Source organism: Aricia agestis, chromosome 3, assembly GCF_905147365.1.
Source record: "Aricia agestis chromosome 3, ilAriAges1.1, whole genome shotgun sequence".
In the NCBI taxonomy this organism is placed as follows: domain Eukaryota; kingdom Metazoa; phylum Arthropoda; class Insecta; order Lepidoptera; family Lycaenidae; genus Aricia; species Aricia agestis.
Genome location: NC_056408.1, coordinates 23,650,396 through 23,666,733, shown reverse-complemented (window position 1 = coordinate 23,666,733; position 16,338 = coordinate 23,650,396). Strand labels below are relative to the sequence as shown.

The 16,338-nt window shown below is 42.6% G+C and overlaps 1 protein-coding gene across 1 annotated transcript; it reads right to left on the bottom strand.

Annotated features, from left to right (window-relative positions):
• Positions 1-8,037: 8,037 nt before the first annotated feature.
• Positions 8,038-14,977, bottom strand: LOC121725351 (dnaJ homolog subfamily B member 14). The gene is made up of 6 exons (XM_042112242.1): positions 14,496-14,977; positions 13,313-13,422; positions 12,220-12,388; positions 11,706-11,914; positions 10,831-10,918; positions 8,038-8,716 (listed from the first exon to the last, which is right to left on the bottom strand). The coding sequence occupies exons 1-6, from the start codon at positions 14,830-14,832 to the stop codon at positions 8,568-8,570; spliced, it is 1,062 nt and encodes a 353-aa protein (XP_041968176.1). The 5' UTR covers positions 14,833-14,977; the 3' UTR covers positions 8,038-8,567.
• Between the last annotated feature and the right edge of the window lie 1,361 nt (positions 14,978-16,338).

The window sequence follows — 16,338 nt, the reverse complement described above, 5'->3', positions numbered from 1 at the left end:
GAAGAAAATCGCTCTGCAAAGAACGTACGTTCTTTGCAGAGCGATTTTCTTCTGTGTACTGCTACAGTTCTGTGTTTCAACTTATATAACGAACGTATACAAAGACGGCGTGCGTTCTTTTCAGAGCGCGTTGTTTTCTTTGTTTCAATCGGCGAACGAAACATAGGTACTGCTACAGTTCTGTGTTTCAACTTCTATAACGAACGTATACAAAGACGGCGTGCGTTCTTTTCAGAGCGCGTTGTTTTCTTTGTTTCAATCGGCGAACGAAACATAGGTACTGCTACAGTTCTGTGTTTCAACTTCTATAACGAACGTATACAAAGACGGCGTGCGTTCTTTTCAGAGCGCGTTGTTTTCTTTGTTTCAATCGGCGAACGAAACATAGGTACTGCTACACCAGCATTAACGGAAAGTCTCAATTTGCTCAACCACTCACGGAGGAGATCCAGCGACCTCTGGAGCTGGATGGCGGCGTGCGAGAATGGCATGGATGAGGTGAAAGGCGGAGTCGTCCGCGTAGAGTGCTGCTATTATCTCTGGATCGGCTGGGACGTCGCTGGAGTAGAAATGTGGAGGCCAATCCTCATCTGACTCCTGGATGCGCTGGGTCCAGTATGCCGCCTTCAGGTCATGGAGTGCTTGGCTGACCTGCTCATTCAGCCGATTAAGACGGTTTTTGGCGGTTGAGCCCTGCGTTTATTGCCAATGCCTTCCACTTTTTGGCCAGAAGCTCGACTACGTGGCGAGACAGGGAGGGGCGTTTAAATCTGCGGCGAGGCGGTTTTGTTGCCGCGTCTAAAGCCGCAGAGATCGCCTCGGTGATCTGTAGAGTTATGGCATCGACTGACTACAGAATCCACCGGGAAATTAGGCGTAGTTTCGTGCAACTGGGAAGTAAATTTTTCCCAGTCACGAAAGGGGGGCAGAGGCAAGGAAGGGGATGCTCGCGGGAGCAGCCCGGATGATGGCCAGGACCGGGAGAAGGTTCGAGCCATGTCCCTCTTCGAGAACCTCTTGGTGGATGTCCCCGGAAAGGGTTTGGGCTTTAGCCACATCGACGACATCTGGCAGGTGGGCTGGGTTTTTTGGGAAATGGGTGGGCGTGTAAGTACCCACCACAGAGTACCCAGCCCTCTCGAAGTCTGTGAAGAGGCGATTGCCATCCGCGTTTGCCGTACGCGAACCCCACCCAGAATGTTTCCAGTTTAGATCTCCGGCCTGGTGATGTTGCAGATATCTAAACGCCTTCCGGGCGGTTTGTAGCTCGCGTAAATGTTATTGTTAATGAGGCCAAGGAACACCTCTACACCGGGGCGTAGATGGTGAAAACGTCAGGTGCTGGGAGGAGTTGGTGCAAGAGTCTTCTGCCGACCAGGACAGCGAGACCTCTTTCTCCTCCCAGGAAATCTTGCCGGTACACATGGTACCCCGGGATGCTGAAACGGTCCTAAGGGGACAGGAGGGTCTCACTCAGCAAGAATATAGCCACCTCGTATTCTTTTAGAACATGAAAAATGTGGACAGCCTTGCCGCCGACCCGCAGACGTTCCAGTGAACGACCTTTAATTGCGATGGGGTTGTGTTTAATTTGAGGAGACTCACCATTGGGACATAATGGTGAGTCCCTCAGGGAGCGCCCGTAATACGGCGGAAAAGATGCCTTCCCCAGCCTGGACCCTAGTGAGGTATCCATGACCAGAGAGAAAATTGCCTGTATGAAGTCGGTTGTAGAGGAGGGAGCGGTGTCCCTGTTCTGCCTACTCCTTTCCCGTCTAGGGGGAGAGGGGCGTGAGGGGGTGGTGGCCGATGGAACGGCAAAATTGACCGAATTCGCTTCGTTAGTTATAGTGGCAGACGGTCTTTCTGCCCGAGTGGTGAGAGAGGTACGAGGGGTGCGCTGGGGAAGGGAGGGAGGCGGTATGTTCGCCTCATTAGATGGATCATGGAGGAGCAGAGGGCTCATACTCGGTGGCTGCGGTGGAAGTCGTACCACCCGACTTTGACTTCCTGCTCCTGGTAGGCTTCTTCTTCTTTTTCCGCTCCTCGGTTTCAGAGGCGGAAATGGGAGCATTCCGAGTTTCCACCACGTACTTTTGAAGGCTCCCTCTTGTGTCATCACAAGAAGTTGTGTTGTGTTGTCATGTCCAACGAAACTATAGTCACTTTTTCTTTTCGTTTCAGTTTCTTACGTATATGTTTCATTAGGTCATACGAGTCTTCCGTGCTGTTTTGAGGGACGAATCCGTATTGCCGCTTGCTGAGCCTCGGGACCAGGTGCCACTTCAGTCGCGCGACCACGATTCGGTTAGGTTAGTTACGGCGGTGAGGTGGTGCACTACTCTGCACAGCTGAAGAGTGGTGTTCCGCTGGGAGCGGAAGCCGAACTATTCTCTCCGAGGGAGAAAGTAGGGGTTTAGGTGTTTGAGGAGTAGGATCTCGAATACCTTCGAGAGCGTGGAGAGGAGTGTTTCCCTCAGGAAGGCGCAAGTTTTTGTGAGGCTTCGGGATAGTAATGATAAGCCCCATCTTCCAGGAAGAAGGAAAGTGGCCGGTCCTTACGATCCCGTTATATAAGCGGGTGAGGGAGGCCGCGGTGCGGAAAGGAAAGTACCGGAGAGCGGAATTAGGTATTCCGTCGGCACCGGGAGCTTTCCGGGGTTTGAGTCGGGACAGGACCTTCCAAACCTCTCTGGGCGAGAAGGAAAAGTTGGGGGTATCACTGGGAGAAGGAGGGGATTCGAGAAAGGATCTTACCTCCTCGGAGATCGTGGCTACATGCTCTACCGCTGTGGTGGGCAGAGGTGAGACTGCCTCTCCAGGTGGGCCGCGTGGATCTCGGCTCGGTACCTCAGATTACCGTCGGGGTGCAGCATCGGTCTCATCGGGGCAGTGGTATGGGTCAGGGGGCGGCACAGGCGGTGCAAGGAGTGCCAGTCCTCGCTGGCGTCCATAATGCGCCGGGACCAATCGGCAGCATTGCTCCTGCAGCTCCCTCTTCGTAGGTCTTCAGGAGGTGATGGAGTAGTTGTCTTCTCCTCCGGATGCCTCTGGCGTTCCAATGGACCACTCTTAAACTCTTTGGGGCGTGAGGGTCCATTAGAAATCAATGCGGTGAGAATGGCGGCTCCAACAGGGAAGATCTGCAGGAGAGTGGTGAAAGTATCCTCCCCCCGCCTTGGACCCTAGAAAAGGTATCCATGGCCAGAGAGAGCAGCTCCTGGATGAGCTGGAATGATGACAACTAGCTGAGGTTGTCAGTGCTCGTCTGAATACGTCCCTGAGCATGTGTCAGGGCGCCGAGGGACGTGCTGCAGGAACAGTATTGTCCCTGTTGGAGGCCCTTGCAGTACGCCCTCGAGAAAGCTGGCGGTGTGCAGGGGCAGCGCCGCTGACGGCCCTGGTTGCGGTGAGGTCATCCTCAGGCGCCCTGGGAGCGCGGGGTGCGCGGGGGTTGTTGCGGCCGCGAGGAGGCCACGGCTGTGTCTCCGCGGTCGGAGACGAGGGAGGCTGACAGCTCGTACTCCGAGTCTGTAGCAGCAGCCGAGGAGGTGGTACCTACGCTTCACCCTCTTCCTTATGCACACCCTCTTCTTCTTCGGCCGCAGCTCATGGACCGTCGAGGGGGTGCGGCGGGAGGTAGGATCGTTGGCCTTCGCCATAAGAGAGGTGGCGGTGGACGGGGGCGGAGGCATCTTCTGCTCCGGGACAGACGGGGCGGTGTCTGCGACGGGGCGTTGTCTGCGACGGGGCGTTGTCTGCGACGGGGCGTTGTCTGCGACGGGGCAGTCTTGTGCGTGGTGCACTCCAGCATGTCAGGCGGCGGTGACAGTTCTTGCTTGAGTGCCGGAACTGCTGGCATCTGTGACATTGTGCGACAACTTCTTTAAATTTATCTACGAACGTATAATTTACATCGGAAACCCAGATCTATTTAATATACTTACTCATTTTTCTAACTTTGAAACCTACAAAAGGTTGCAAATTGCAACATCTGAATAAAAAAATCGCTTACCTGCCATTTTCAGGTTAAAATTTAGTAAAACTACTCGAAATCAACTCAAAACAACGTAGCTTTCCGTTAACATCAATGGTTTGGTTTCAATTAAATAAATCAAGTTAATAAACACGTAAAAACCAAGAAAACAATAAACCTTTTTGAACGTGGCGGGTGACACGGTGGCCTTGTCATCTACTTCTATGGCGTATGACACAGCTCACGTGTCACGAGAAAATTGTATGCCGCCACGACTGAAAGGTGCGCCGCATTGAATCAGTTAAGTTAAGCAAACGTAAAAGTTTCTCATAAGAGTAGGGAAATGAAAATTGATTATTTTACTAATATAATACATACTTTTAGTTCCTTTCTTACTCCTGTGTTTCTTCGCCTGATGTTCTATGACATCATTCAGTACTAATTGTCTCCAGCTTTGTTGAGCCGAAAGTGAGCGATAAATTCCGACTCCGGCAGATCCATCCCGCGACTTGCGCCTTTGGATGCGCCAACACTTTTTTCTAAGCATTTCTTCTGCATAGAAGTATAATTAATAGAGCGTGAGCCATCTTTACCTTTAAATAACAACAGACGAAAAGAAGAGATAGAAGAAGAAGAGAGAATTTTTTATTTTCAATGCACACTAGACACAAATATACTTAATACAAAATTAACAAAGGTAGACCAACTAGTTATTTGGTAAATTGTGCCTACGTGTGACCAAAAAACTACTCTTTAGCAGTTGTTAAATATGGGTTAGTCACATCATTGAGTTTGTAATTATGAACTGTCATTTTGCTTTAGTGAATAAATATTTAATGGTAGTTAGGAACTATCGATGAAAAAATATAAGGCAAAATGCATGCCCTTGCCCTGAAAGTTATTGACTAAGATTTGGTTAGAAACCGTACCAACTCAGTTGGTAACTTGTGCGTAGTGAATACAAAAGTGAGACTTTCCGTTACTCACTCCTCCGATTCGTTACTAACTCAGTGATTAACTCACAAAATGTACGATACAGAATAGGCCAGCTGGTCGCCCGAGTTCACTATCCTCAACAGTTGTTGTCCATCAAATTGTGATCACAAAGCAATATTCGAATTTAATAGTAAAAAATAATATTTATTACATATCTAAATATAACATATATAACTCAAAGGTGACCGAGTCAACTGACATAGTAATGAGTGATCTATCAACGCACAGCATTGTATAGCGTATCCATTATCCAATGTGTAATTTTTATTGTCAAGGTGGTATAATTTTATTTTCTGAAAAAAATAATGCACAATGAATATGTTGCATCTTACCTTCAGCTATCTATCAGTAGTAATTGTTTAAGTTCACAAAAATTATATGTATGTACTTACTACATAATTTTAGTTATAAGACATTTATAAATACTTAATTATTAAATTGTATTGTAATGACCACTGTATAATTATGTTATCTTATTAATTATTATGTAAGTACTTCAACGTAATAAGGGTAAAAGTTGAAAAATAAAATAGACTTTCTCAAGTTTTTTGTTTAATTAAATTATATTTTTGTAACAGAAATATCTACAGAAAAGTAGTATAATAAATAAAATGCCTTATACAATAAATCCATTTTTTGTCCAATATAATATACCTAAGGCTCAACTCACACTGGCGCAGAGTCGAAGCGTCGACACTCGTGACGTGACGTGACGTGACGACGCACATACTTTACGAGTATTTTGATATCGTTGACTTTACGAGTATCTATTACACGCTAGCACGATTTCATAGCTGGTATGTTTAAAAATAGAACAAAAGAGATGAAGATGCTGTAGTCGAAATACATGACGCGTAGCGACACTTTGACCCTGCAGTCTGCACCCGTGTGTGAGTTCTCCCATAAAGTTAATATACCTACCTAGCGGAATAGAGCAACAATCTCGAGCTGTCAAACGAAACCGAAATTGATTTACATCTGTGTGTAAAATATGTGTACGTATACACTAACACAAGCATGATTGAACATGAATTCTATGAGATTAAATTGTCAACGTGCCAATAAGTGCCGACTGGACGTCAAAAAAAGAGTTCTGCTGTCATGTATCACACGTCTCTTTTTAGCACGCAGTGTTACTGATAGTGACATCTCGCTGCTCACTGTTGCTGCCTTTGTTTCTCTATTCCGCTAGGCGCTAGGTATATTAACTTTATGGTTGAGCCTAACTTCACTAACACAATATTATTTTTAAAAGTAAATAACTAAGGAAACAACCATTATATTTTCCCGCGTGTTTGACGAGTGTTGAGAAACCGCACGAATCATTTACATACTAATACTTGGGACTAGGAATAAAACGAGCTACATTAGGCGGGTCCACACCAAGCGAGCCGCCTCGAGCGAGGCCCGCCTAGCGCGGCATGCGCCGTACACTCGCTTGGTGGGGACGTTGCTCAGGCGAGCGTGCGCGCGGCCGAGCCGACCGGTGTCGGTTTTTTTAAATGATTAAAGGTGCCTCGGTCGTTTGCCTCGCGCAGTGTGGACGTCACATGTTTTGGTTTGTGCTGAGGTCAAAAATGAACGATCAGTGTCGACAACTAATAAGTTCATACGCCGCAAGGCTTTGGGATGCCAGGGATCCCAATTACACTAACAGAGTGATGAGGGAAGATTCTTGGAGAAAAATCAGCCGCAAAATGAATATTCCTGTTAAGGATTTAAAAATGGAGTCTTTGTTAGGATCATACAGACGAGATTCTCCCATTTTTATAGTTGTGTATGGCAAAATAATAGCATATGCTGCCATGGCTGTGCGTAGGTACGTGCGGTGCCATCGTGTCTTTGTGAGCAATGGCTCGGGCTGTTCGAGCGAGGCAACCTAGCTGTGTACAATCCGGTGCCCGCGGTGTGGACCCGCCTATGAAACGTGTGAGGTGATCGGGTGACCTACTCGCAATTACTGTATCCCCTCTGCACGGTGTCGCCTAATCTTCTCTCAGTGCAATAATCATTATTTAACAGACATACTTATTGCTTATGTCTAATCTGTTATTGGGCCCATTTTGTAACGAATATTATGTTCAAAACCGGCAGATAGGCATAAAACGCGCCTATCGCCCCATCCAGTTTCGCCGAGCGATTTAAAATTTTTACGCCTATAATTACTCCTCTATTAGTCTCGATTAATATGCGTCGATAAATGGCGACGCGACCGCACACAATTATTGCTTAAATAATAATATTTATTATGTTTGTAGCGGCCAAACCGCTCCGTCGCGCGGACGCATATAAATCGAAGCTCAACGTCTCCATGACAACGTCTGAAATAATACCAAAGGACTCTGACTCGAGAAAATTCACACGTATAAAATTGAAAATATTCTGGAATCATCACTCCTGGATCGGGGCATTGAGCTGACCGCACATTTGTCAGCACTGTACGCGCCGTACGCGCCGAACGCACCGCATAGTACACGAAATGCGGAGCGTAGGTGCGGTGCGGACGAATGTGCGAGGTCTCACATCATTCCATACAACGAATTCTAAAATGCGGCGCGTACGGCACGTGCTTGCCGATAAATGTGCGATCACCTTTATTCGAATCAACAATTAAAATTATGTGATTAAACAACTTCTATTAAACGCTTGACAAATAATGCAACATTTGCCGTTGTGTAAGTGCAAACAACATCGTCCTGAGCGGCGCAACGTATCAGCAGTCATATGATTTTGAAATTATTACACCAAATACATTTTGAACAGTTCAGCCAAACATACATCGATGCATCATTCAAGTATTACAACCGGTGGTAGGCCTCATGTAGACACGACGTTCTATAAGTGTTAACTTTGTTAACCTACTTAGAAATAAATATTTTTCATTTCATTTTCATTTCATTTATTTTCATTAACTATTAATAGAAATTCTATTAGAATAATTTAGTCGTGTCTATTGCAGTCGTGTCAACTGCATTCAAACTGCACTTGAACCGTAATTTGCGGTTGGATTGCAGTTGAAATGCGGTCTGTCTGTATAGACCCTAACAAATGTATGTAAAAGAAAGCGCGACCGCGCCGCTATTTAAATTTTGTATATACGTTTGTTTGTAACATAGCTGTATAAGCTGCATTAGGCATATCAATTCAGCCTGCAGAAAACAATGATTTTGATACTATTTTGTCGTAGAAGAATCGGGGTTCCTGTCAGACTTCAAGTAACGGCGTGACTTCGTCAAAGTGTCGAGTGCGAGGTTTCGTCGCCAGCCGCCGTGAAGTCGATACCATGTGGGTGGGTTTGCTCGTAGGGGCGCAGGTTCGACGCTTTACAAATTTTAGTAATAACATGCAATAAAAACCCGCCTCGGAACACCGGACGAGGGCGGACGGTCACATGAACCAAATACGAGTGGTATGTGTTTTCAATGAAACGAATTGTAACGCTGCGCCGCCGACTGCGCTCTGCCGACATTACTGCGACCGCCACTGCTGCGGCCCGCGGGACCGTGCGAGCGTGAGTTGTGATGTATTTCGGACAGTTATATTACACCTCTAGTACGGTCACACGGCCGCCGACAGTCGGTCGGGCGCGGGCCGCCTACATGTGGAAGTTGTGCAGCTTCTCGCAGCTGGGCATGCGCAGCTTCTGCGCCTCGGCGTGCTGCTTCTGGTCGCCGAAGTTGCGCGCCTTCCACGCCATGCTGTCGCGGTAGTTGCGCTCGCGCTGGCACGCCATCCGGAGACTCGCTGAAACACCACACCGTCTTATACATATAACACCTGAATATGACAATTGTGTTCAAACCGAACTGACTGTAAGCTGCCGAATGTGAGCAGGCTCACTGTGAGCCCCAGTATGAACGTGAAATTAAACGGTATCGAATGTCCGCGCCTACGCCTAGCGTAAGAAGTGATGATGATGATGAATAATCAAATATGCTTAGTACTTAGTAGCATATGCTTTTAGTTCTTAAAATAACACCGAAACCCCCAAACATGTATCTTCAAGGAGGTTGGAGTTCTGTTCACTACCTTCGAACCATGACATAACTTGGTGCACAATCTGACTTTTTGGTAACATTTGCCCAAAATACTTCATATAAAACCAAAATCACCATATGTTTCCATTTAAATTTTGAGGAGTTCCCTCCTGGTACTCCTGGATCCCATCATCAGGTCACCACTTTTCTGAACATGGTACCAATCCACGATCATACTCTATACAACAAAACAAACATTTTGGAAATCGGTCCACAAACGGCGGAGTTATTGTTGAACATAAGTACATAAGTACATGAGTACATGAGTACATGAGTACATAAAAAATCTGCCAAGTTGCGAGTCGGACTCACGCACGAAGGGTTCCGTACCGATACAGAGGAAAAGGCTAAAAATTGTTTTTTGTATGGGAGCCCCCTTAAATTTTTATTTTATTTTAATATTATTATTAAATATATTAAAGTACACATACAACAAAAGAATATGCGAAAAATTAAAGTGCCTACCTCTTGCCATTATAGATTTAGAGCAAAAAAGGCCGAAAAAATCACGTTTGTTGTATGGGAGCCTCCCTTAAATATTAATTTTATTTCGTTTTCAGTATTTGTTGTTATAGCGGCTACAGAAATACATAACTTTTTTGCTCGACTTGGAGTGCCCCCAGATCTGTGAAAATTTCAGAAGTCTAGCTATAGCGGTTCTTGAGATACAGCCTGGAGACAGACAGACGGACAGACAACGAAGTCTTAGTAATAGGGTGCCGTTTTTACCCTTTGGGTATGGACTATGGAACCCTAAAAAAATATATATATCCACAGCCGAACATAGAACCTCCTCTTTTTTGGAAGTCGGTTAAAACTGCCTGTTTTTAAAGTAATAGAAATCCTGATTTTAAAGAAAAAACTGGCCAAGTGCGAGTTGTACTCGCCCATGAAGGGTTCCGCAGCAGCAATAAGCTTTATTTCTATGAAATGAAAAGGTTTTTGATTTTTTTTATTTCAGTTGATTATAGAAAAATAAAATATAGGTTTACCATTTATGACGTATAAAAAAACTACTTGCTAGATCTCGTCCAAACCAATTTTCGTTGGTAGTTTCTATAGTAATGTACATAATATATTTTTTTTAGAATTATCATGCCCCTACTTTAGAAGTTAGAGTGGGGGGGGGGGGGAGGGGGGAACACAATATGTTACCACTTTGGAAGAGTCTCTCTCGCAAACTATTCAGGTTAGAAAAAAATGATATGAGAAACCTCAATATGATTTTTAAAGACCTATCCATAGATACCCCATACGCATAGGTTAGATAAAAAAAAACATTTTTTGTTTCAATTGTACCTATGGGGTAAACCTAAAATGTTTAATATTTTTTCCAATTTTGTAACAAAATCTTAATGCGGTTCACAGACTTCATCTACTTACCAAGTTTCAATAGTATAGCTCTTATAGTTTCGGAGAAAAGTGGCTGTGACATACGGACGGACGGACAGACGGACAGACAGACAGACAGACAGACAGACAGACAGACATACAGACAGACATGACGAATCTATAAGGGGAATAAATCCGTTTTTTGTCATTTGGCTACGGAACCCTAAAAAAACAGGTACAGTCTGTCAAGAAAGTGAAGAAATTAAAAAGTGGCAACATCGTAGTGTCATCCCTTTCAAATCAATCTAAGAAAAAAGGGATGACAATACGATGTTGCCACTTTTTAATTTCTTCACTTTCTTGACAGACTATAGTTTTTAAAGCAATCTTAACAAATATCTAGTGTTTTTGTGCTCTGTCCAATGACTAGTACTATCCAATCACTAGTTATGTTGAACATTGTTCACCCTATGTCACTACTAGTCTCACCGATGTACTCCTCCTCAATGGCCATTTCGAGCCGACGCAGAGATCCCTGGTAGTCCGTGTGGAAGTTCTCCTTCACATAGTACGGCACCTGCAAATATATTTTTATGTTATTTAACAACGAGGTTTTCTAAAAAAAATGACTGATTAATTATTATAAGGCACCAAAATATTGTTAATATTAGGGTAGGGCGTAGGCCCACTTCCTATCTCGTAGTTGGCGAAACAGTTAACCCTGGGTTCAATATAATGGGCGTGATGACCTTTTTTTCTTATTGGTAATTGAAAGACCCTTAAAAAATAGAAACATAGCTGAAATAATGACTTCGATAGCTTAAAAATTCACCAAGATATGACAATTCAAACATCTCATAAAATAGACCTGCCCGAAACGCTCCATACAAAGTGCTACGAAAGTATGACGTCACTCTTTCGTAGTTTGTACGCATCGGGAGAGAACTTAGTTCGATAGGTATATTAAATATTGCGTTTATGTAAGTTATTTCATAACGAAAGTTACTTTTAATTGCATAAGTTATCAAATGATATATAATATACAAATATTAAAAAACTTTAATTGAAAAAAAAAAATCGACTTGAATATCCAACTTTGAAGGCGCATAACAAAAAAAAAATACTATCAAGCTGAAATTTTGGGAACACTTATTTTTTACCGTGATTTCTTTATTTTATTAACAAAATTCGCTAATCTTTGACCTTGTCATCATCCCTATTATGAAGTTTCTCTCATTAGTCATTCCTCATATTTATGAATTGTTCTCTATTTGGTGAAAGTGGTGGTGGGCCATACCATGCTTTCAGATGCATTTAAGAAAATTAAGTTCTAAGTTAAAAAAATAATTAAGTACGACACCTACCTTGAGACTGATGGTCTCGCGGGGCACGGGGTACTTCGGCGTGGGCTGCAGGCTGTACACGGGTTCGCTGATGAAGAAGCCTGACATCATGGACAGCAGCACCAGCACGAGCACCGGCAGCAGCTGCAGCAGCCCGGCGTGGCTGTCGCGCGGCTCCGGCTCGCGCGCGCGCCGACGCGTGTACACAGTAGGGCCGCCGCCTTGGAATGCTAATGATATAACATAAAGTAATCGAATACAGTTTTTTATTTTAAAATTATAACTCGTCTGCATAATATGGGTGCGTTCCGAAACTGTATGATATTGATGTCATATAATAATTTTTACAAAAAAAAAACAACTTCAAACAGTTTAATGATTAATGAAGTTGGTTAAAAATATTAAATATAGTACAAGGTATACTTTTAATATATTACAATACTAAGTTAAAGACGCTTTCACCAAGTTAAAGACGTTTTTCAAAACTACTAACAAAGCACCAAACTAAGTAATAGTACAGCGGGCAGGTGTATACCTGTGGCGCCGAAGAACATGTTAAATAGCTCCTCGGCGGTGAGGTCGGACTCGAAGCCGCGCGCGTAGTACTGGTGGTGGTGGTGCTGCGGCGCCGGCTCCTCCCCCCGCACGTCGTACTGCTTGCGCTTCTCCGGGTCCGTCAAGATGGCTGCTGCGTTGCCGATCGCCTGAAGACAAACTCACTGAGCTATCCTTGTAATGCTGGGCAGGGACATACTCCCACACAGGTGCATTTAAGATGATTAAATTAAGGCTAGTACAAAAGAAAATGTTATTGTTTTAATATCTTCATAATAATTATAATAATCAATCCACTCCTCTTATAAACATTGTGAGAGGTAATTTTGTTTACATGTGATTAGAGGTAATTAGGCAATGATATTCTATGTTACGTATTTTAGAAACTCATTGTAATTAGGTAAAAACATAGTTATGATTGACAAAGTTGACACATGAACAACATGATATTGGCCATAAAATAAAAATATCACAAATGTAGGCACCAATCAGTGTTGCCAGATGGCCAACTTGGTTTCTCCCCAAGTGTTCCCCGAAATCCCCCAAATATTCGGGATTTCAAGAAAAATCCCCCCACAAATTATAAAAGAAAATTTTTGTTCATTATGAATGGGAATTTCACAAATGGATACGATGAATGTACACTATTTCTGCAATAGCGTCCAATCTTTATAGAATCAGCATCTTCGCGAGCTCCTTGATCATTTTTATGGTTCCGTAAGTCGTAACCAAAGGGTAAAAACGGGCCCATAGTACTTAGATTTCGCCGTCTGTTCCCAGATTTTTTCCTCCAACAATCCCCCCAAAAAATTGTTCCCCCCAATTTTCCCCCCATCACCTAAAAAAACCTCAAATTTGGGGGTATCCCCCCCAATCTGGCATCACTGGCACCAATAATAATAATATGTATGACTCCTCATAAGTAGTGGGATGAACAAGATTACCATATATTTCCATATAACAAGATTTTAGATTATGTACTTCTGGTTTTATAAACAAATAATAAAAGTTACATAAGATGCTAACCTGCATTTTACATTATTCTAAATCTAAAATTTATGTGATGAGTATACCTTAAATGCTTCAGCTGCCCCGGGAGCATGGTTCTTGTCGGGATGGAGCTGCAAGGCCAACTTCTTGTAAGCTTTCTTAATGTCTGAATCTGTGGCATCCTTAGTAACACCTAAAAAGAATATCTCAGTTTCAAGTTTGTGTAAAAATCTGTTGTTACTACGAGTATCTACTTGTTATTGTACATGTTTGAATAAACTAACAATAACTGTCTTTTTTTTTTATTCTAACAAATGTAATGTTATAACAACAATCAAAATCATTCATAAATGATGAAGTTACAGATTTTAAAAAAATCTATTACTATTAGCTGAGCCAATAAAACAGTGCTTATATTTTGCATTTACTTTTGTTAAGTTACTTATAAATTATTTTAATGAATGTAAATGTAATGCAAGAAATTGGTGAGTTTCATTGTGTCATAATGTTTCTGGCTCCCACTAAACATGCCATGTAATATTATTATTTTTAAAACTCTATTTAATATGATATGTGGTTTAATATCTTTTTATTTTAACTACCATGCAGTTTAACCAATTCGTGGCCACTGCCGCACTCAGCGCGTCATTTAAAAAGATTCAGTGAGGCCGATGTCGTGCTAGGCGCGGCATACAAGGATTGTTAAAAAACACGTTAAAACTAATTTATTATACTGTAATTACAATTCCTTAGTCTAAATGTGCATAAAACATAACCAGTGGCCAATGCCGCACGTGGGGCGTCATCGTTTAGCAGGGCCGATGACGCTTATGGCGCGTCATTGAACAAACTGCTTGGCCTGTGGTAAGAATTCGTGAAAATGAAGGTGGCAACGAATCGGTTAACCCTACAATTAACAATGCTGCTTGCTAAATTGAACCAATAAAAATACATTTTGCATAATATTGCCTTATGATTGGCTGAGTAAAATTGCTTGACTAATGAAATAAGCATACAACTAGGCTTTTCATTATCCACTTTACTATCTTGTCAAGCTGTTAATTATAAGTGTTGTAAATAGTTTAATTGAATTATAATGAGATGTCATAGTTCACACAAATAGCACAGTCAAATTAGGTGTAATTTAAGAGTTGAACAAGTAAAATTAAAACAAAAAATACAACAAGGTCTTATTATTGCGACACTCAATGCCATTTGTTTATTTCCCTGTTGAGTGTTGGCACAAGGTTTAGGACGATACTATACCCAGTATTTCGTAGTAATCCTTGCACTTGGTGTTGACCCTTCGAACGGCATCCAGTTGTTCTGGCGTGTATTCTCTTTGTTGGGGTTGATGTGCGGGAGGTTTCCTTCTTCTGAGATCGTCAGCGTTCGGGCTGTTCGGGGGTGTACGTTTCGGAGCACTTCCCGTAGGACTCGACGATTTCACTTTTGTCAGGAGCTCCTTGGCACGAGCGGTAGGGTACAATCGCTCGGCTTTTAGCAAAAATCTCTCTGCCTTCTCGAGATCTCCACTCGACAGAGCTTTCTGCGCAATCTCGATACATCTTTCCGCATCATCTTTATTCCCCTCGATTGTCATTATGGAGATCTTAACGCTATTTTCAACATGAAATGGTAGATTACAAACAAAACAAGAACAAAAAGTGGTGCAATATCTTAATTAAATTAAGGCGAATTGGCTTAATTTCGACAAATCATTACAAGGCTACAAACTATTACGGACTACAGACATATTTTAAAGGTTTATCTTCTTCTTCTTTTTTATTAATGGCTCCTTTGTGAGTTGCCAGTATCAGGGTGTTTTGGCAAAGACTTTTTTATGCCGGCTCTTGATATAGGCGAACGCGTTGGCCAACGCGTCTGCAGACGCGTTGGCCCAATGTGTAGAACGGGCGTTCGCGCGTTGGCCGTAGGTATTTAGACGTTGGCCGACGCATCTGCGAGCTTGCCGCGCGGGTCGGAAATGTCGGCAAAAGATCAAAGGACATTTGTCGCAAGCTTCGCGCTCCATCCACACATAGGCCGCGCGATCAGTTTGCCCGGAGTTATAATTATTATAATATGTAATAATTTTTGTATGTAATAATTTAATAAATAATAAGTAGGTAATAAAATAATTACTTATATTATTTTGATATTATAAAATATTATGTAAAAGTGAGTTTATTTCTTTGTTTGTTACGTTTTCTCGCCTTTTATTTATTTATTTCCAGAATACTCTTTAAAAACTTTTTCTTGTCCACATTTACAAAGTAATTATAAGCTGTGAATAAATAAACAGCTGCAGCTGTTAGCGACTAAACATCCATTTTGAATCCGTCCGCACATTGGCGCGATCCAAAGCATACTGAACGACCTTCCTATGTGTGGATTACTCACAAACGCCGTTGCAAGCGCACTGCCAACGCGTCTGCAGACGCGTTGGCCAACGCGTTCGCCTATATCAAGAGCCGGCATTATGCTACGACAGACATTATCAATAATAATGACAGGTGAGTGGTGACAGCTTGAAATTTTTCTTTTTCATAATATGGCGCTCGGCTTTTTTACCATGGCCGAGTCGAGTTCGTTTCGTTTTTTAATGCACATTGCGCATGCGCAAAGTTAAAAATTAGTGTCAGTGTGAGTGTCATGTTCTAAAATCTGACAGAAATTGTTTGTATTTTATTGAACATGACACTAAATTTTGAAGTTGACAGTCAGCTGCCAAACTGCGAAAAAATGAAACGAACACGGCTAGTGTCAAGTAAAATATGTCGCGAAAAAATTTTTTTTCCTGAAAAGTTTACAAAATTTAAAGTCGTTTTTCCAGATGATCGTCAAGTTGAAAGTCTAGTAAAAGTCTAAAAAAGTAGTCAGTAAAGTCAACGAGTCAAGTCAGTTGTTTTAGTAAAGTGTAAAAAAAAGTAGACCCTTTACTAAAACTTTCGATGGAGTTTTGGTCAAAATGGCAAGTTTCTTGAAGTTGTATCACTTGCCCACACTGTTTGTGCATGACATCAAATATTTAATGGTTAATGCTGTACCAACGGGCAACATTACACTTTAAAAACTGAACTAACACAATTTTAGGAAAGGAATACAA

What these genes read in the sequence shown, in the direction of transcription:
- LOC121725351 (XM_042112242.1), bottom strand. Translation starts at nt 14,832, where the DNA reads ATGACAATCGAGGGGAATAAAGATGATGCGGAAAGATGTATCGAGATT. An exon ending in GGGCAGCTGAAGCATTTAAG is followed by an intron (nt 12,389 to 13,312) that starts GTATACTCATCA and finishes GTTTGTCTTCAG; the next exon opens with GCGATCGGCAACGCAGCAGC. An exon ending in CATGTTCTTCGGCGCCACAG is followed by an intron (nt 11,915 to 12,219) that starts GTATACACCTGC and finishes TTATATCATTAG; the next exon opens with CATTCCAAGGCGGCGGCCCT.